At 41.7% G+C, this 21,302-nt stretch overlaps 2 protein-coding genes across 2 annotated transcripts; one reads left to right on the top strand and one right to left on the bottom strand.

The window, feature by feature from the left end:
• Positions 1–2,286: 2,286 nt before the first annotated feature.
• LOC129779080 (required for meiotic nuclear division protein 1 homolog) lies at positions 2,287–3,729 on the top strand. The gene is made up of 2 exons (XM_055786333.1): positions 2,287–2,888; positions 2,962–3,729. Exons 1-2 carry the CDS (start codon positions 2,328–2,330, stop codon positions 3,541–3,543), a joined length of 1,143 nt encoding a protein of 380 aa, XP_055642308.1. The 5' UTR covers positions 2,287–2,327; the 3' UTR covers positions 3,544–3,729.
• Positions 3,599–9,184, bottom strand: LOC129779079 (anaphase-promoting complex subunit 7). The gene is made up of 4 exons (XM_055786332.1): positions 8,923–9,184; positions 7,714–8,868; positions 4,024–4,298; positions 3,599–3,968 (listed from the first exon to the last, which is right to left on the bottom strand). Exons 1-4 carry the CDS (start codon positions 8,989–8,991, stop codon positions 3,731–3,733), a joined length of 1,737 nt encoding a protein of 578 aa, XP_055642307.1. The 5' UTR covers positions 8,992–9,184; the 3' UTR covers positions 3,599–3,730.
• Between the last annotated feature and the right edge of the window lie 12,118 nt (positions 9,185–21,302).

The raw sequence follows: 21,302 nt of genomic DNA, 5'->3' as shown, positions 1-21,302 counted from the left end.
CGGTAGCAAGAACTGCTTTCTTTGGTTGATAACTGATGTTGAAAATCGACGGACGTTACATCTACATTGTATAGAAAAATAACTAAGGAGCAACATGATGAGCTATGTATTTCCTGCTACTCTGTTCTTATTTTAAAGGACTTTAATCCGAAGGTCATCCGTCCCTGTATTTACTGTTGGTTTTTCAGAACGCTTATAGCTCGTTTATTTCTCGACAGATCGTAGAGTTCGTCTCCAAAACCTCAGTTCTCTTTCATTTTTATTTATTTTGTTTGCGGAGACTACAAATCTTACAATTCATTCGTCTCCGAAACCACAGTTTAAGGTACAATCAATAGTGAAATATATGATAGTGAATGAGCTGATGACCACCTATGCATTCCCTATCACAGCCATAATTTTGATTGTACGATATGTGCATACGCCGAAACATGCCCGACGTTGAACATTTAATAAGTACAAAGCCTTCAGAAAAAAATCAAGAATCAAGTTTGTAAAAAAAAACGCAAAAACACAACACCAAAGGTTCTTTTCAGAACCTCCAACATGTTCATAAAGCGTAAACAGTAAACTAATCCATTTTCAGGTAGATAGGTAGGTATATTAGGTATTCACGAAGGAGAAGAAAATAAAACAATATATTTGAAATATATATTTAGCAAAAGCTGTCCCCTTTGCATAGTCCTACGTCACTCCGGTTATGTCCCCGACATTACCCACCCGTCTTTTTTATTAGGGTGCTCATTTTCATTTTAGGGTGGTCCGAAAACTCATTTTTGTACACTTTTTCCTAAAAATGACTTTTTTCAAAAATTCATAACTTTTGAGCTACTTAACCGATTTAGATGATCCATATATCTTATTGAAGCCAATGAGCTTTCATAAAAAAAATTGAACAAGCAAAAAAAAAAGGATTTTATTTTCGACATTATTGATTGTAGTAGTATTGTTTTCATGGCTTTGGACTATATATTTTCAATATTTTTTCTTGAAGGCTGAGGATTTTTTACATAACATATTTCGATATCAGAGATGCTATTTTTTCGGTTTTGAGATATAATTTTCCAGCGTTAAAAAACAATGGTTCGAAAATACAAATTTTCCTCCTTTTTCCCACTTTAAAAATTAATAACCTTTGAACTACTGAACCGATTCAGATGACCGACGTATCAAATTGAAGCTTATGAATAAGTTTTATTTGAAAAAAAAACTTTCTCGAGATTTTTTGGATTTTCGTTTTTTTAAATTATTGATTGAGTTAGTTTTTTTTAGTTTTCTCGGTTAAAGGTGCTTACCTTAATTGGACATTTTTGTAAACATCGAGTTCGGCGCCCAAATTATGGCCCTACATTGCAAGTCGCCACCAGACACAGTACCACTCTCATCGCCAATGTCCAATTGAAGGTCAAAATAGCCTCCAACGCGAGTGGTGCCTCGGCATGTCGCAATAAATGTAAATTACTGTATTTTGTGGTGGGTTAATAGTTTTGTGGAAAATACAAAAATAATAGCATACCTTAGATAAATGTCAAATTATGTTGGGCTGCGTCCAATGTACTGGAAAAAAAGGTATAAAGATGGTAGAGTTTCGAGCGAATGTGTGGCCATAACTATGTCTCAAATAGTGACGTCAGTCGTTGTGTTTATCTTTGAGTGCCCACCGCATCCATGTGAAAATGCTATTTTCAGGAAGCAATTTATCATTTTATAAAGTATATATTTTTAGAGTTTCCGCTGAATATGAGGCTAATGTGATAGCGTGCAGTGAATATTTATGAAATCACGTCGAAAAATACGGATAAATGTGTTATTTCCATGTGCCATTTTCCCTCCCCCACGTTCATAGAAACAAACGAAATTTCATTATTTTAACGTTATGAAGTTGATGTTTCGAAGGCTCTCAGTGTCGGTGTGTATGATGTGAGAGGATAATAGGCAATTAATCAAAATTTCACCGAAAATGTTACTGCTTTCGAGAACTAAGCATACGACTGCTCTCTGGACCTTTTTATTACATAAATAATCGAAATAAGCCTCGATACATCTGTTAAAAAAACAAACAGTTGAATGATTTCATAAGAATTTTGGCTCAAATTATCATGCAACCGTGAGTACTTTCAACATTGTTTTGTTTCTTCCGTATACATTCCATATTGAATGCAAATAATTACGACACGAAATTTTGCTTGCCAATACAGATATACTTTGCCTACTGTTGCACCTCGATGTGTTTTTTTTGGGCTGCGTCGTATAATAAACAAACTGAGTGACACAGGTGTTGGTAAATAAAGTTCTAATTGTCAAATTTTCTCAGAAAAAATATAAACATGTTGTTACGAAAGATTCGGGTTTTTGTTAATACAGTACCTTCATTTCAATTACCTAGAAATAACACGAACATTTTAACATTTCGTAACCATGGATCAGTTCTCTGGCATAATAATGGAATATCAAGTACATTTTCACTACCCTTGAACAGGGCCAAAAATGAAGTACTAGTAGGGAAACGTGTGCAGCAAATTTCATCATCATCGAGCTTCAATTTACATGAAAATATGCAGTCGAAAAAAAGACCGCGCAAGAAACAGGATGAAACCCTCAAACTAGAGAACGGATACTTGACCGTGACTGCATTTGCGACGGCAGAAGAATACGATCTTGAGCGAATACTACGCGCTTTGAGAAATGAAAATCTATATGAACCAAAGCAATTTTTGGCCAACGAAAAGAACGAACCAAATCCAGATGTACTGCATGTCGTTGCCAAATATAAGGTTGGGAACAATTCTCGCGATGTGTATTTTTTCCGTGAAGGTACCGTGGTATTGTGGAATTGTACCGATCTAGAAAGTAGTAATATTCTACGATTCCTCAAACCATACGAGCAGGTTAGTTCGAAGAATGATGCTATGTGATTTGGCGAATTCTCACCGCTGTTTTAAAATTGATCTTTCGTTACAGGATGCTTATGACAAATTCGCCGTTTTAGAGGAGAGTGAAACGATGTTCTACAATGCTAGTGACACTGTTGCCCGTTTGCAAGAGGATAGTTTCTATATTTCTAAAAACGACGAAGGTGGTTTAGAAAAATATACTTTCTCTAATGCTATGTCCCTTTCGGTAAAATTGGGAATTTGGGAAGCATCTCTGGAGCGCTATATAGAATCAATGGCCTACGTGACCGATGATTTAAAAAACGGAAGTAAAATTAAAATTTCTCGATCAAAAATGTTGCAAAAAACTGGCGAACTGTTTGCCTTACGTCATCTGATAAATCTGAGTTCAGATCTGTTGGACGTACCGGATTTCTATTGGGACCGCGAACAGTTAGAAAACCTTTATCAACAAACATGTTCTTATTTTAGCATAAATCGTCGTACGAGAGTAATGAACGAAAAGTTGAATCACTGCGTGGAATTAGCACATCTGATCAGCTCGAACCTCAATGATGCGCACCACGTTCGTTTGGAATGGATGATCATCATTCTCATCATGGTAGAAGTAGGGTTCGAAATTTTACATTATGCAGATAAATTCCTGTAAAACCTAGTATTCGCATTGGCTGTCATCCGTATCGTTAAAACTGGATTAACAATAGTGAAAATAGTTCACGATAGGTTTATGAAAACAACGTTATGTTAAATTCGAAGCAAGAAAATGATCTACGAAGCTCACTAACTTCCGACAACTTATATGCATTTGAATAAAGAAGTTATATTACCATTCGTATTCATTGATTAATCTCGATCTCTACATCAGACCACATTATGTCACTTTCAGACTCTAGATCATTCTGGACATTTTGTGGAATTTCAATAATTTCTAGAGGATTATCCTGTATGTCACTACTCTCCTCGGCCATGGATGATTCCAGATACGATGTACTAACAACACCTGCTGTTCCAATGGCGCTACTTTGTCCCATTGCTAGCAATCCAGCGATTGCTAATCGATTTGTAGGATCAAGGCTGTAATAATGTAATGATTTTAAAGAGAAAAAAAATGTAGTTATCAGGGTTTTACTTCAACGCGGTAGTGTAATGTTCTAGAGCTCCTGAGTGGTCTTTTTCGTTGCTCATTAGGTCACCCAACATTGCGTGTAGTTTGCAGTTCTGCGCCAGCATGGCGTGCTTTTTCAATAGTTTCATACAGCTAGCCACGTCGTTTTCTTGTTGATATATGTCTGCTAAAAGATAAACAGCAGGCAGACAATTTTCATTTAACTCCAAAGTTTTGAGGAAAAGCGCTTTGGCTTTCGCCTTTGTGCTGTCGTCCTTAAGATACGCTCGGCCTAAAAGCTGGGAAACAGAGTAACATTATTTGTAGGAACTAATACATATTTTGAAGGAACTAAAGTTTGCATTAAAAAAGGGATACATTTAAACGTTCCGCTATCTATAATATCATTACACTTCTGGAGAAGAATGGGAGCATGGAATGAAATCTGGATCCGATCGTCCGACGGTGCTACTCGAACGTAAACAGGAAGTGAAGCTAAAACAGATTATGGAGGGAAAGGTAGCTCAATCGTTCCGGTCTTTGGACCGGGAGGTCGGAGCAAAGGGCCAGACAGTGAAAAAATACCCAGCGGAGATGCACATTCACCCTTATTCCGCGCGGCGACTGACGTGAGATGGATGACTGGTGAACTAGTCCAGTCAGTGGTTATTTTACCTGACTCGACTAATGAATACAAATCTGCCTCTTCATTCAACTGACTTCAATCCACATTTCCATTTCCCCCTGATACTAATTTTGTACCCGCATACGCACGTCCATATAAAGAGGAACGAAAACTTGATTCCTGATGCAAAAAAGTAGTTACCCCATCAATGGACGGTTTATTTTCTACCCATCGTGAACTCAAACCAACGAACTTAGACATTTATCAAGTATGCTATAAAGGTCCTCGCATTAGTATTAGTTAGTATTAGGCGTGCAAAATAGCGCACACACACTGCACACTATTTTATACGTGTGAGTAGTTTTCGTGTACGCTACAAAAAAATCTAGCTCACCTGTAGCGTTTGTCAAACCACGGTGAACTCAAACATGCATGCAAACGTGTATAGGAGAGAGAGAGAGGAACGAATTCGTTTTGGTTGAAGTCACTTCAAAATGCAATGAGGACAATTTGACTGGGAAGAATGGAATGATATAGTCGAGTCGGTAGAGGGAGATAGCGACTAAACGCCCGACTGACTGTTCAGTCGTTTTGGCGGACAAACTGCGTGAAGAGCCAAAAGTCATTTAACGACTGACTATGGATATAATCAGTCGGTTAGTCTGCCGACTATCCTCAGTTGACTATGACTATGCCGCGCCCTGGTCGCAATAGTCTGAGGTTCATCCAGGTCTCGCAACAAACGACGTTACCAAATCGCCTCTTGACAAGCCACTGTGAGTGCATTGTACTCCACCTCGAGTGACGACATGACAACGTAATTTTGGCCTTTGCTCATCGAGGTAATCGGTACTCCACCAAAAAAGAATAGCACTCTAGTCGTTGATCAACGAGTTCGAACGTCGCCAGCCCAGTCTGAATTTGAATAACCAATAAGCATCCATCCATCCTTCTGACCAAACATCAGTTTGTAGTCCTTGGTCGCGTTCAGATACTGCAAAACTCTTTTAGCTGCACTCCAGTCACTGTTGTTTGGTTCGGCAACTTTTCTTCTCAGCAGACCTACGCTAATCGCTAGATCCGGCATTGCGTTCACCGCCAGGTACAATAACGCTCCTGCCAAGCTCCTGTACAAGGTTTTGTCCGCAAACAGCCTACTATTCTCGTTCGTCGCAACATATGCCGGGTCAATTGGTGTTCCTACAGGGTGCGCATCTATCATACCGAACTTGCTGATCAGACCCTGAATAGACTGTCGATCCCATCAGCAAATCATCTACGTACACGAGCAGGTAGATTTTGGCTGCTCCACCTTGGCGTACGTAGCGTCAAATTCTACAGTGCAGCGTCAAATTATTATTTCCGGCTACGACAAGCAACACTCGCAGTGTAGCCTGGCGAGTCACAGGAGCGAAAACTTCCGTGTTGTCAATCCCAAACGCCTGAGTTACGATTCGAGCCTTGTGCTTCACCGGTTTCATCTCTCTTCAACTTGAACACGCACACCCACAGCTCAAGGAGGTTCCCGGCCACCACCATGCACTGCTCGGTCATTTTCAGTTTGTATTGCTTTCCGTGCATCACAACAACCGCTACGACACCATCCGCGGACTCGATTTTACACTGGTTCGCTTTGAAATCAACGTAGAATCTTTTCAATTACAGCTTCCGGACGGATATGAGCCCCCTTCCAAGGCAGGCACGTACAAAACGTACTCCAGCGTAATCGCAATACGTTTACCAGCTCCGTCCATACCGAACACCACACCACTTCCGCTTCCGACTGATTTCGTCTGCCAGCGTCACTTCAACTACGACGCCCGTCTTTAAATCATTGAAGAAACCGAGACACCGAGATTCAACGCGCACAGTTGCTGGAGGAGTAACGCCTGTTTGCCAATCGTCGCTTTCTCGTGGTAGGCTTGAATGTTCTTCCACATCTCTCGTGCAGTTTTCGCTTTCTTGAAAAAACGCAGTTGGCTGTCCCCTACGAAAAGAGCAATCGACGTGCGAGCCTTCCTCAACCTTTTTCCACTGTTGGAACCGATCATCCACTTCTTCCGGCTTGACCGCCTTGATGGCGTCCCAAACTTCCTCGCGTTCAAGCATCGTCTTCATTCAATAATTCCACGAACCGTAGTTTTTTGTTGTTTAGTTTGGCAAAGGAAAATTTAACGCCATCCACCAAAGTCTTCCGGTAACAGTTTTTCCACACAAAAACACTCTTTCTTCTTCTCCTACACTGAGTCCGATAACCTGTAGAAACAATTCACTCGCAGGGTCGTGGGAAAACTCGGAAAAGAAGAGGAAACTCTCGATTCGATTCGGGTATCAGAAAGGAGCTAAAACGTAAGGTGGCTTCCAGAATAAAGTGGTAAACTTTGCAATACCACGTCACCTGCCTTGCGGAATAAAGGGGATCATCATGCGGAAACGTAAGTCAAGACCGGCCGTTTCGGAACAGCAAGCTGTGACCCAGAAACAAAGGTTTGAATGAAATGGACGACGAGACGTATTCAACACTGGATGGCAACGACTTTTAGAAAACCAGCTACTTAACGTCCCTCACCAAGGAGGTAAGCTCCGATGTGAAGTATATTTCCGACACCAAGTTCCTAAAGATGTTTCTGTAGCTAATCATCAGCGAAAAGGAGATGTTAAAGCTGCGGTGAACGGGAAGATTTACAGCTCAAAATGCTGGAAGTTGCTTCATTCATCCAAAAATATTATCTGAACGAGAATGTGGTGTTTTGGACGCGCCTGGTCTCCGTCCATTTCACGAAGAAATCGCTAGAGGAGATTAACCACTTGAAAAGATAGATATTGGGCCTAATCACGAACGTCACTTCACGGTGAAAGCGAAATGAAGGGTATACAAATTGCATACAAATCATCTCGTTTTCACCGTGAAGTGACGTTCGTGATCAAGCCCATTGTTCCAAAGTTCGCCAATCCTCCGACCGAATTATGTTGTAAAGGAAAGTTGTCCCATTGAATTGTTTTTTGTAGTTTTTTATCGCCATCCGAAAATTGACCATTTTTTAATGCAAGCGTTAATACATAATTTTGTTATTCTTTAATATACATACCACTAGGAGTCGTGGAGTTTCTCCTACAGTTTTCAACGCCTTTAAAGCTTGTGCTTGTGCCTCCCGCACACGGTTCGTATTCAAATAGGTATCCACCAAGACCTTATGAACTTCATATCTGTACGGGGCAAATTGCTGAGCAAAACGTAGGTGGGCTATCGCCTCTTGATATTTTTTGAGTTGTATCAGAACTTCCGCTTTCAGTATGAGCGCCTCTGCATTTTTAGGGTTCAAGAAGCAGGCTTTCTGAACGAAATAAACCGCCTTATCGTATTTTGCAGTACAATATAAATATTGCGCCATCACAAACCACATTTCCGATGAATATTCGTAAGGGAAAGTCGATGTTGGTGCAATAATCTTCTCTAACTCATTAATTTTTTTCTTCTTAGCCATAAGTATTGCAAGAATCTGAATACCATTTTTCATGTAAGGGTACAAACTATGCGCTCGTTTCAGATAGGCATAAGCATTATCATATTCTCCATTGTGGTAATAGCATTCCCCAATCAACACCAGCAATTGATGATAATTCGACAATGCAGTATTTGATTCAATAGCACGGAGAGTTGTAATAGCTTCCGGATACTTCCTGTTATGCATGTGAGCGTGAGCTTTAATCCAATTGTTGAGCCAGTCGCTGCATTGCGGGCCCATCGTTGCGTTTACCACTAAAGTATTCACCTCTATTCCATTTGTTCCGAGCGACAGCAAACCTTCGATAGCTTCAAAGGCTAATGGACAATCTTTAAGAACTTCTTTGTATGTTCCAATAGCACTTCTTTCGTGGCCATGATTGTGACAGAGTCGACTCAACAGCATATTGACCTTAGGTGTGCGTTGTTTCATCGATAGGGATTGCAATACCACAATTGCATCACGAAATCGTTTGATTTCAATTAAACATTTAGCTGTTTTGTACTTGATTTCCACCTCGGAGAAGATAGGAGACGAATTTTCTGTAATTTTGTTCTCTGACGATTTCGTTTTTGATAGCATACGTTTTGCCTGCAAAGCTTGCCGATATATTACTTCCGCCTCCCGAAATTCATTATCTTGGAAAAGTGACTCGGCATAATAAATCAATGTGCTGAAGTGTTGTTGTGGAGTTAGTATTACCTTATTATTTTCGTAGATTGCTAATATTAGGTTTGACTGAAAATAAACAATTAGTTATTTTTTTCTTAAAACAGTATCTGCCATACCTACCAGAGATTTTGCGTTCGAATACAACTCATATTCGAACAGTGTTTTAAGATGCTCGAACAGTGTACCCATTTCTGAAGCACTTTGAGATCAACGCGGTATCGTATCGGAAGAGTGAATAGCACGATTACGAAACTTTTAACCTTGTTTTTAGTTTTTAATGACAAGAAAACAACAAATGCACAGAGGAATAAGATTTGGAAAACAGCTTCACACTCCTACTGAAGCATCTCGGACTTTTGATACCATGACAACCATGGCAACACTTTAAACCCGGGGGTCTCTCGCTAGTCAATATTATCGAATATTTCATGTAATGAACAATTCATCTGCTGAATATTTTCAGGCTGATCAAGAGTTAAAAAGGTAGACAGTTTTATGTATAGAATGATTCACCTAGCCATGGATGCCAGATGTTTTTTTCAGATGTCTTCACATGGCACGAAAAACTATTCTCAAATGTCTTCACAATCATTGACTAATGTATGATAGATTATTCTACGTAATTGATATTGTTCTAGAGCACGTTTTATTAAGCTTACTTTAAGGTTTTGAAGTTCTCGGGGTCTGCCGCCTCTATTGAATAATATGTTATATAACTTGCTTTGTGAGAAACATTTGAACTTTGTTTAAGCCCCCTTTTGTACTTCTATGTAAGCGACATCGACAATTGCCTTACACAAAATTGCAGCCTAAGACAACTTGCAGATGATGGAGTGGTGTCTGTCGTAAGATCAAACGAATCCGACCTGCAAGGACCCTTACAAAATACTTTGAACAATTTTTCAACCTGGGCCATTGGGCTAGGGATCGAATTCTCCACGGAGTAAACAGAGATGGTGGTTTTTTCTAGGAAGCATAGACCAGCAAAACCAAAGCTTCAACTTTTGGGTAAACCGATCACTCATGCTATGTCATTCAAGTATCTTGGGGTCTGGTTCGACTCCAAATGTACTTGGGAGGCCCATATGAGGTATCTGAGTAAAAAATGTCAACAAAGAATAAACTTTCTCCGTACAATTACCGGCACTTGGTGGGGCGCTCATTCCGAAGATCTCATTATGTTGTATCGAACAACTATTCTCTCAGTGATGGAGTATGGCAGTTTCTGTTTTCAATCAGCTGCCAAAACACACCTCATTAAACTCGAGCGAATTCAGTATCTTTGTCTCCGTATTGCGTTGGGATGTATGTCCTCAACGCATACCATGAGTCTCGAGGTTTTGGCAGGCGTACTCCCACTAAAAGATCGCTTCAATTTATTATCTCTTCGGTTCCTCATTCGGTGTAAGGTTATGAATCCATTGGTGATCGGAAATTTTGAGCAATTGATCGAGCTAACTTTTCATTCTGGATTCATTAGTTCATATCATGAATTCACCTCTATGCAGGTTGTTCCTTCTTCGTATATTCCCAACCGTGTTTGTTTTCCTGACTACATCAATTCCTCTGTACATTTCGATCTGTTAATGAAGGAGAAAATCCATGAAAATCCAGATTATCTTAGATTGGGGTTCGTTCCTACGATCTTCAATGCAAAGTATGGGCGTATCAATTGTGATAATATGTACTTTACTGATGGGTCCTCTATGAATGAGTCCACAGGATTTGGAGTGTTCAACGTATTTTTTAGCACCTCACACAGTCTTCAGAATCCTTGCTCGGTATATATTGCTGAATTGGCAGCGATATACTGGGCGCTGGACAGCGTTGCCTCACGACCTGTTGAACACTATTACATTGTAACGGATAGTCTTAGCTCTTTCGAAGCTATCCGTTCAGTGAGGCCGGAAAAGCACTTGCCGTACTTCCTTGAGAGAATACGAGAAATTTTGAGTGCTTTATCCAGACGCTGTTATGTCATTACCTTTGTCTGGGTCCCTTCACATTGCTCAATTCCGGGTAATGAGAGGGCTGACTCATTGGCAAAGGTAGGTGCAATTGAAGGCGATATTTATCAGCGTCAAATCGCCTTCAATGAATTTTATTCTTTAGTCCGCAAAAATACCATCGCTAACTGGCAACGCAAATGGAATGAAGATGAATTGGGCCGGTGGTTTCACTCGATTATCCCTAAGGTTAGCCTCAAACCGTGGTTCAAAAGTCTGGACTTGAGTCGGGACTTTATTCGCACCTTCTCCCGACTCATGTCCAATCACTGTTCGTTAGATGCACTACTGTTCCGTTTCAATCTTGCCAGTAGCAATCTCTGCGTTTGTGGCCAAGGTTATCACGACATCGAGCACATTGTTTGGTCGTGCGAGGTGTATCTGGTCGCCAGATCGAATTTAGAAAATCCCTTCGGGCCCGAGGAAGACAGCCCAATGTGCCGGTGAGAGATGTGTTGGCTCGGTTAGACCTTGATTAAATGTCCCATATATATGTTTTCCTTAAAGCTATAGATCTTCGTGTGTGATTGCCCCTACATCCTTACACCCTCCTTTCCTTCCTTTGCGGGTAATTCGTCCCCTTGCTATAAATAGTAGAATAAGTTGAAATGTAAATAAACTATAGATATACGAATAGATTTAAGAAATGAGTGTTCATCAACATTGTTACAATTTCCTTATATCCCATCCTCCTCCTAAAAATATGTCACCCTCCTAAACTCGAGTACACCTCGAGTAATCGGTTTTCCACCTTACTAACCATAGATGTAAGAAAATTGTTTATATATGTAGTTTTAAAATTATATTTAAGAATTCGGCTCCTTTAAACTTAAGTAACTGAGCCTGTAAAAATAAACGAATTAAAAAAAAAAAAGGTTTTGAAGTTTATTTCAAGAGATATGAACAAAGAAAAAATCTGTATAAAAATCTGTTTTAGGTTTATAAGTTCAAATTTTAACATAATTTTAGCTATTGTCCTGTTCTCGCCCGGTTCAATAGCTTCTTTTTTTTTTTTTTTTTTTTGGCAGACTTATCTCACTTCTCAACTAGGCGAACCTAGCCAGAATTTTCACCTGCCCCCGGGCTTCTGAATGCCAAAGGGGGACTAGGCTCTGCGGAATGCACGTATCTGCATGCTCGTGCTGTTTTAGTCCTGACCGAGGAATTGTCGGACAATCGCGCAGGTGCTAAGGATGACCGACTTTTGGATGCCGGCCAATTCCTTCTCGATGTTCAACACCTTTAGCGCTTCCAGAAGTGTCTTCGGGATAATTCCAGTTCCAGAGAGAACGACTGGAACAATTCTTGGGACCTCCCTTAGCCCCCACAGTTCCTTGAGCTCCACGGCCAATGGTCGGTACTTGCAGATTTTGCGACCGTGGGTCTCCTCCAGATTCTGGTTCAGTGGAATAGCGACATCGATGATGGTGACTTTGCGGTCGCTCTTGTCGTAAACCATTATATCTGGGCGGTTGTGGTGGATCGAGAGGTCGGTCAGAACAGTGCGATCCCAGTACAGCTTGAAACGGTCATTTTCCAGGACAGGTGCAGGCAGGTACCGGTAGTTTGGTACGTTGTCTTCCAGTAGAGCACATTGGAGCGCCAGTTGTCGATGAACAATACGGGCCACGTTGTTGTGGCGCTCGGTGTAGGCTGCGTTGGCCAAAACGGGACAGCCTCCCATAATGTGCTCTATGTTTTCACCTGGTTGATGGCACATCCGGCAAATGTCATCAACGTCTTGATGCCAGACGTACCGCCTGCAGTTTCTCGTCGGCATTATCCTGTCCTGGATGGCTATCATGTCGGCTTCTACTACTGAAGAGAGTTCACCACGCGTTAGCCACAGATTAGATGCGGCCTTGTCGACGTGTGGCCGGTCCAGTTGATGGGGGTGGGCACCATGCACTGCCTTCTGCTTCCAAGCTGCAATCTTCTCCTCCACTGTCTGCAGATTGCAGTTGAGTTGGTACTCCGCTTGCGCCAAGTGCAGAGCGCTGTATCCTCTGTCGGCGGCGCAGACAGCCCGGTATAGCGCGTTTTGGTTGGCGCGTTCTGCGAAGTACTCGCGCAGTTGTCGTACCTGGGCAACACACAGTGCAGAAATGTCGACGATTCCAAGTCCCCCTTCTTTGCGTGGTAGTGAAACTCTCTCCAGTGCCGATTGAGGATGGTGCATTCCGGCCTCTTTGAATGCTTTCCTCATCCTCCTCTCAAGGTCCTCTAGGTCAGTTTTGCTCCATTTGACTACACCAAAACTGAAGGTCAGCAGGGGAACCGCGAATGTGTTGATCGCGCGTACCTTGTTCCCCGCGTTGAGGAAAGTCCTCAGGACACAGTTCACTCGACTCAAGAACTTGTCTCGCAGCTCCGTCTTGATGTCGGAGTGGCGAATCCCGGTGAGCTGTCGGAATCCAAGATATTTATAGGATTCGCCACGAACCATGTCTCTTATAAACTCGCCGTCATAGACCTCGTAGCCTCCGGATTCGGTAAGTTGTCCTTTCAGCAGGTGGACACAGCGACACTTGTCGAGGCCGAACTTCATACAGATGTCCCTGCTTATGTCTTCGACAACCCGGATAGCTACACCTAGACGCTGACGTGAATCAGCGTAGACCTTGAGATCGTCCATGTAAAAGGTATGGGTCACTTCTTCGTGGGCGCCGTCGCCATACCTTATTTTATAGCCATGACCGTTTCTATTGAGCGTCCTACTGAGGGGGTTCAGTGCCAGACAAAACCAAAGCGGGCTGAAAGAGTCGCCTTGGAATATCCCCCTCTTTATCTGCAGCGTTCTAGACTGCAACACATTTTCCCCATCACTAAGGTGCAGAGACGTGCTCCACTGCCTCATCGCATGCTGCAGGAACCTAACGACGACGGGATCAATTTTGTAGAGCTCCAATACCCGGACGAGAAACGAGTGAGGTATGGAGTCATAAGCCTTCCTGTAATCGATATAGGCCATGCTTAGGTTCCGCTGATTATAAACCGCCTGGCCGACTATGGTTGCGTCGATGATGGCCTGGTCTTTGCAGCCATGCGTATTTTTTCTGCATCCTTTCTGCTCTTCTGCGATGATATGGTGTTGTTCGCAGTGGGCAGAAACTTTGGCGGTTATGATGCTGCTTAATATCTTGTACAGACTCGATAGGCACGTTATCGGCCTGTACTTTGATGGGTTCAATGTGTTGCTGTCTTTCGGGAGGAGGAATGTGACGCCACGGGTGGCGAATTCAGGGAGGTTGTGTGGGTCACGTAGCACCTTGTTGAAGCACTCAGCTATCTTTTGATGTGCGACGGTCAGCTTCTTGTGCCAGAAGTTCTGAACACCATCGGGGCCCGGTGCTGCCCAGTTCCTCAGGTACCGCGAGGCTTCGCGGACATCGTTCTCTTCGACGATGATAGCTGGCATCTCTCCAATTTCACCACAACTCTCCTCCTCCCGTCTTAACCACATTTGCCCGTCGCGATGTTGTACTGGGGTCTCCCAAATACCAGCCCAGAAGTTCGTCACATCGCTAATATCTGGCAAACCTTCGCGGTAGTCGGGCTTCTCGTCGCTAATGTGGTCGTAGAACGCTTTTTCGTTATCTCTGAACATCCGATTTTGTTCCTGGCGCTTTGCAGAGTCAGAGTAACGTTTCAGCCGTTTAGTTAGGACGCTCAATTGCTGTACCAGTGTGTCGAGTTTTTCCGTCAGCTGGTGAGCTCCCAGCTGGCGAAGTTCAGTAGGCCGCACGATCACAGCAACTTGGCGACATAATTTCGCCGATCTGCTGCCTCTTTTGTACGCCATCAGTCTTCCAATTGCGGCGCGCTTGTTTAGGATCCGTTGCTCCAATCTCCTTCGCCATGGAGGCTCACGCCTTTCACGGAGATGTTGGAGCAGTCCGCCTCTTGGCCTAATACGGTATCCTAAACTTTTGGCGGTCGCCACAGCAGCACAGTAAACTTTCAGTTGCAGCTCCTCCATGTTCTCAGCATCAACCAAGTGCAGCGGAAGAACGTGCTCGTTCATGAGCTTTACTGCACTTGTCAGCCTGCGGGAATGCTGCAACTTCGGGATCCTGGGGCGCGACAATGGGTCTGTGTCGCGGAACTGTGAGATCGCCTCGTCGTAGTGGAAGACCAGATCGCGTAGTAGTTGTTGATCTGGCTGTGGGTCTTCCGGCTCAGGGGGTTGTAGTACTGTGGCCTCCACTGGTGCTGATTCGCGTGCCCCACTCGCGAATGAATTGCTCAGCCGTACTGAACTTCGTCTCGACACATCGCTTGCTCTGTTGTTCCTGGAGCTTATTTCTCTCTGCACCTGCTGCTTGATCTCGTCGATTTGCGTTTGGGAGAGCATGTTGTTGCGTACTATCGCTCTACGCCTCGCGTTCATCGCGTTCTGATCAAGCCTCCCGACGAACTCTGGATACGCTTCCTCGAACATTGTTAGTATTCGAGGGCGACCGCTCATGTCCGTCTCCAAAGCAGTGCAGATGTAATAGGCGCGGATCACGAATTCATTCATTTCGTGTGTCCACATGATCCGGCGCCTAGTGGTACCCACAAGTGTGGACGACTGTCGTCTGGCAGTCGCAACACGTCTCGTAGGCGCAGCGTTTCTTGGGTGATGTCGATGGCTGCTGTTTCCGTGTGACGGTAGCTCTTCGGGTTGAACCCGGCTGGTGGCCCGCTCTTGCACATCGCCCTCCAGCCGCTGGCCGCTCGCTCTTACGCCTGTTCCAGGACCAGCTCCAGTTCGGGGACCCTCCTCGGGTGATCGCATTCTAATTACTCTTCGTGAACGTAGCTCCATTTTCTGGGTGTATCTCCTTTGCCCGGGAGACAGCGGGTTGGCAAGGCCTCCATGACCCGGGAGGCCTTCCCCGGGAGAGATATAGCGCTCTGACTCGCTCGCACCCCCTCACTTAGCCACTTTCGACACCCGTTCTCGGAGCCAAGACCAGGTGTGTGTTTCCAGTTCACGCCCGATCTAAAAATGTCGTCATATGATCTTCGTGGAGGCGTGAGATAGGAACATTTGAGACCAACAGGCAGGCTCCTACCCTATGTTGATCCCCATTTGAGGACCTTGATTACATGTCCCATATATATGTTTTCCTTAAAGCTATAGATCTTCGTGTGTGATTGTCCCTACATCCTTATACCCTCCTTTCCTTCCTTTGCGGGTAATTCGTCCCCTTGCTATAAATAGTAGAATAAGTTGAAATGTAAATACACTATAGATATACGAATAGATTTAAGAAATGAGTGTTCATCAACATTGTTACAATTTCCTTATATCCCATCCTTCTCCTAAAAATATGTCACCCTCCTAAACTCGAGTACACCGCGAGTAATCGGTTTTCCACCTTACTAACCATAGATCTAAGAAAATTGTTTATATATATAGTTTTAAAATTATATTTAAGAATTCGGCTCCTTTAAACTTAAGTAACTGAGCCTGTAAAAATAAACGAATTAATAAAAAAAAAAAAAAAAAAAAAAATAGCTTCTTTTTCTACATCTTTAACATCGTAGATATCTTCAGATGCTTTTCTAAATATCCAAAGTCTGGTTCTGGAACATCAAATTTGAAGTATTATTCTTTTTTTTTTTTTTCCAAAACCGTTTTTTATCAGACTCAATTACTTATTATCTAACGTTTACAGAGTCAAATTTCACCTTAAAATATAACTTATTTTCTATATAATTAAGACTAACAATTTAATAATAACTAAATCTAACACTAGATTAATTGGACCGGATTAGGATTTAGGACTAGGATGGAGCGAGTGGGGTAGTTTGGTTTGATGAGGAGGGAAGGAATCAAACAGAGATATCATTTCTTTTGATAAATTGGTAAAGAGAAAGCATAAGGTTGAGGTCGCGACTAGCTAAGATGTCTCTAACCGGTAAGTCAAATTGCCTTCCTAATGCCCTGAGTGAATCCGATAGGTGAGCCCTGGCAGAATGAAAGTTTCTACAGGCCCAGACCACATGCTTGATGTCATGATAACTATCACCACAAACGCAAATATTACTATCAACGATCCCAATGCGATACAGATGTGCATCTAACAAGTAATGATTAGACATGAGGCGGGACATCACGCGAATGAAATCCCGACCTACATTCAACCCCTTGAACCATGCGTTTGTCGATACCTTGGGAATAATTGTATGTAATGCGGGTGCTACACGATTCGTCCAACGTTTCACTCGAACGTTGGTTTCAAACATTTGACTCGATGAATCGACAAATGTTGGGACGAATGTGCTGCTACACGGTGAAGTGAATGTTCGATTCAATGCAATCGGTCCAAACAATCGGCGAGTATTTGGATCGAATGTTTATTGTTTATATTTACCATCAAAAACGTTAGGAAACTGGATGACGATGCGGGTATTGAAATTGCTGCCGTAGCAATTGTACTGATATCGGGCTGTAAATTAGAAATGCTTGAAATCAACATTATAAAACTGCATATTTTGCCGAATATTTTGAATTTTATGAATCAATTTCATAGTTCCTTCAACTAAAACTTGTAAACGAACCAATCGAAGATAGATTCGGATGAATCGTGTAGCGCTGTATCGAATGTCATCGAGTGTCGAATCAACGAATGACAAAAATCCTTTGACTCGTGCCACTCGCGTTGAAAGGTAATCCACAACGAACGGATTACTTTCCAACGCGAATATTCGATACTCGACATTGGAGGTTCGTAGCTCGTCAGTCGACTACACAATGCGTCGAATCATCGAGCGTCCAAAGCTTCGGTGGTGCCTTCCAAAGCTTCGATCTTAGCTAACGAGTCCGCTTTCTCGTTACCTGTAATGGAGCAATGGGCTGGGACCCAGGCTAATGTTATCCTATAAGATTTTTCCACTAGTCTACCCAAATTCTCATAAGAAAATAACATGAGGCTCTCATAGGTTTTATCGAACGGATAGCTTCTATTGAACTATGGCTATCTGAAAAGATAAAATAGTGATCAATCGACAAGGATTCAATTTTCTCCAAAGCGTGAAAGATTGCAGCCATTTCCACAACGTACACCGAGCAGGGATTTCTCAACCTATAATAGGCACTGAAGTTTTCGTTAAATATACCAAAACCAGTGGAGCCATTAATGCATGATCCATCAGTAAAAAACATTCTATCAGAACTTACTTCGCCAAATTTCGAAGAAAACATCCGTGGGATAAACACAAAACGTGTATGTTCTGGAATATCGCGTATTTCTTTATGCATGGTTAAATTGAAATTTACAACGGAATCACAGAAATACGATAGACAGTCTTGGTTTATGATGCTTGACGAAGGTTGCAATTCTTGTGTACGGAACTCAACATATAAGGTGGTGAACCTTGACTCTGGATTCAATTGAAGAAGTTCTTCGAAATTATCAATTACCAATGGGTTCAAAATCTTAGAGCGAATGAGATATCTGTATGATAATTCTATAAATCGAAGAGGCAGAGGAAGTACTCCAGCCAGAACCTCTAGACTCATCGTATGAGTTGATTGCATGCAACCTAAAGCAATACGCAAGCAACGATATTGTATCCGCTCCATCTTTAGAATATGAGTCTTAGCTGCCGTTCGGAAGCAAAAACTACCGTACTCGAGGACCGATAATATCGTTGTTTTGTATAAACTTACGAGGTCTCCTGGATGGGCATTCCACCATGTACCAGTTATCGTCTTGAAGAAGTTGATTCTCTGTAGACATATCTGTTTCAGAAACGCAATATGTTTCCCCCAGGTACATCTAGAATCGAAATAGACACCAAGATATTTGAAATTCATAGAGTGGGTTATTGTTTTGCCGAAAAAATGAAGCGGAAATTTTGCGGGTTTGTGCTTTTTAGAAAAATCTATCATCTCTGTTTTCTCCGTAGAGAGTTCGATACCCAGCTTGATAGCCCATGTGGACAAATTGTCCAAAGTATCCTGTAATGGTCTTTACAGATCGGCGGAGGAGGATCCTCTAATGGAAACCACTCCATCATCTGCAAGTTGACGTAGCGTGCAATGTCTCCAAAGGCAATTATCGATGTCATTAACATAAAAGATCCCCGCGAGTAATCGGTTACATATTGCTAACATAGTTATAAGGCAAACATTGTCGAAATATTGAACTCCCGGTCCCGTCAGGTTGACGCCATATGAGCCTTAATAAAAATATATATTTTGGATAAAAAACATAAAAGTTATATAATAGGGGGCTCAAACATGAACCTTGTGGAAGGCCCATATAGCTTAGTCGGGAGACTGCCAAATTTCCATGAGCAAAACTCATGTGTTTTTCTGACAGCAAATTATACAAATAATTATTTAAAGTTGGCGAGAGTCCACAATTATGAAGTTTATCTGATAATATATCAATAGAAACAGAATCAAAAATTAGACCTTGATTAAATGTCCCATATATATGTTTTCCTTAAAGCTATAGATCTTCGTGTGTGATTGCCCCTACATCCTTACACCCTCCTTTCCTTCCTTTGCGGGTAATTCGTCCCCTTGCTATAAATAGTAGAATAAGTTGAAATGTAAATAAACTATAGATATACGAATAGATTTAAGAAATGAGTGTTCATCAACATTGTTACAATTTCCTTATATCCCATCCTCCTCCTAAAAATATGTCACCCTCCTAAACTCGAGTACACCTCGAGTAATCGGTTTTCCACCTTACTAACCATAGATGTAAGAAAATTGTTTATATATGTAGTTTTAAAATTATATTTAAGAATTCGGCTCCTTTAAACTTAAGTAACTGAGCCTGTAAAAATAAACGAATTAATAAAAAAAAAGGTTTTGAAGTTTATTTCAAGAGATATGAACAAAGAAAAAATCTGTATAAAAATCTGTTTTAGGTTTATAAGTTCAAATTTTAACATAATTTTAGCTATTGTCCTGTTCTCGCCCGGTTCAATAGCTTCTTTTTCTACATCTTTAACAGATGTAGATATCTTCAGATGCTTTTCTAAATATCCAAAGTCTGGTTCTGGAACATCAAATTTGAAGTATTATTCTTTTTTTTTTTTCCAAAACCGTTTTTTATCAGACTCAATTACTTATTATCTAACGTTTACAGAGTCAAATTTCACCTTAAAATATAACTTATTTTCTATATAATTAAGACTAACAATTTAATAATAACTAAATCTAACACTAGATTAATTGGACCGGATTAGGATTTAGGACTAGGATGGAGCGAGTGGGGTAGTTTGGTTTGATGAGGAGGGAAGGAATCAAACAGAGATATCATTTCTTTTGATAAATTGGTAAAGAGAAAGCATAAGGTTGAGGTCGCGACTAGCTAAGATGTCTCTAACCGGTAAGTCAAATTGCCTTCCTAATGCCCTGAGTGAATCCGATAGGTGAGCCCTGGCAGAATGAAAGTTTCTACAGGCCCAGACCACATGCTTGATGTCATGATAACTATCACCACAAACGCAAATATTACTATCAACGATCCCAATGCGATACAGATGTGCATCTAACAAGTAATGATTAGACATGAGGCGGGACATCACGCGAATGAAATCCCGACCTACATTCAACCCCTTGAACCATGCGTTTGTCGATACCTTGGGAATAATTGTATGTAATGCGGGTGCTACACGATTCGTCCAACGTTTCACTCGAACGTTGGTTTCAAACATTTGACTCGATGAATCGACAAATGTTGGGACGAATGTGCTGCTACACGGTGAAGTGAATGTTCGATTCAATGCAATCGGTCCAAACAATCGGCGAGTATTTGGATCGAATGTTTATTGTTTATATTTACCATCAAAAACGTTAGGAAACTGGATGACGATGCGGGTATTGAAATTGCTGCCGTAGCAATTGTACTGATATCGGGCTGTAAATTAGAAATGCTTGAAATCAACATTATAAAACTGCATATTTTGCCGAATATTTTGAATTTTATGAATCAATTTCATAGTTCCTTCAACTAAAACTTGTAAACGAACCAATCTGTCAAAGATAGATTCGGATGAATCGTGTAGCGCTGTATCGAATGTCATCGAGTGTCGAATCAACGAATGACAAAAATCCTTTGACTCGTGCCACTCGCGATGAAAGGTAATCCACAACGAACGGATTACTTTCCAACGCGAATATTCGATACTCGACATTGGAGGTTCGTAGCTCGTCAGTCGACTACACAATGCGTCGAATCATCGAGCGTCCAAAGCTTCGGTGGTGCCTTCCAAAGCTTCGATCTTAGCTAACGAGTCCGCTTTCTCGTTACCTGTAATGGAGCAATGGGCTGGGACCCAGGCTAATGTTATCCTATAAGATTTTTCCACTAGTCTACCCAAAAGCTGTCTTATTCTCATAAGAAAATAACATGAGGCTCTCATAGGTTTTATCGAACGGATAGCTTCTATTGAGCTATGGCTATCTGAAAAGATAAAATAGTGATCAATCGACAAGGATTCAATTTTCTCCAAAGCGTGAAAGATTGCAGCCATTTC

The sequence above is a fragment of the Toxorhynchites rutilus genome, chromosome 3 (genome assembly GCF_029784135.1).
Source record: "Toxorhynchites rutilus septentrionalis strain SRP chromosome 3, ASM2978413v1, whole genome shotgun sequence".
Lineage (NCBI taxonomy): Eukaryota > Metazoa > Arthropoda > Insecta > Diptera > Culicidae > Toxorhynchites > Toxorhynchites rutilus.
The sequence above is the reverse complement of the archived record's forward strand: the minus strand, read 5'-3'. Positions and strand labels throughout refer to the sequence as shown.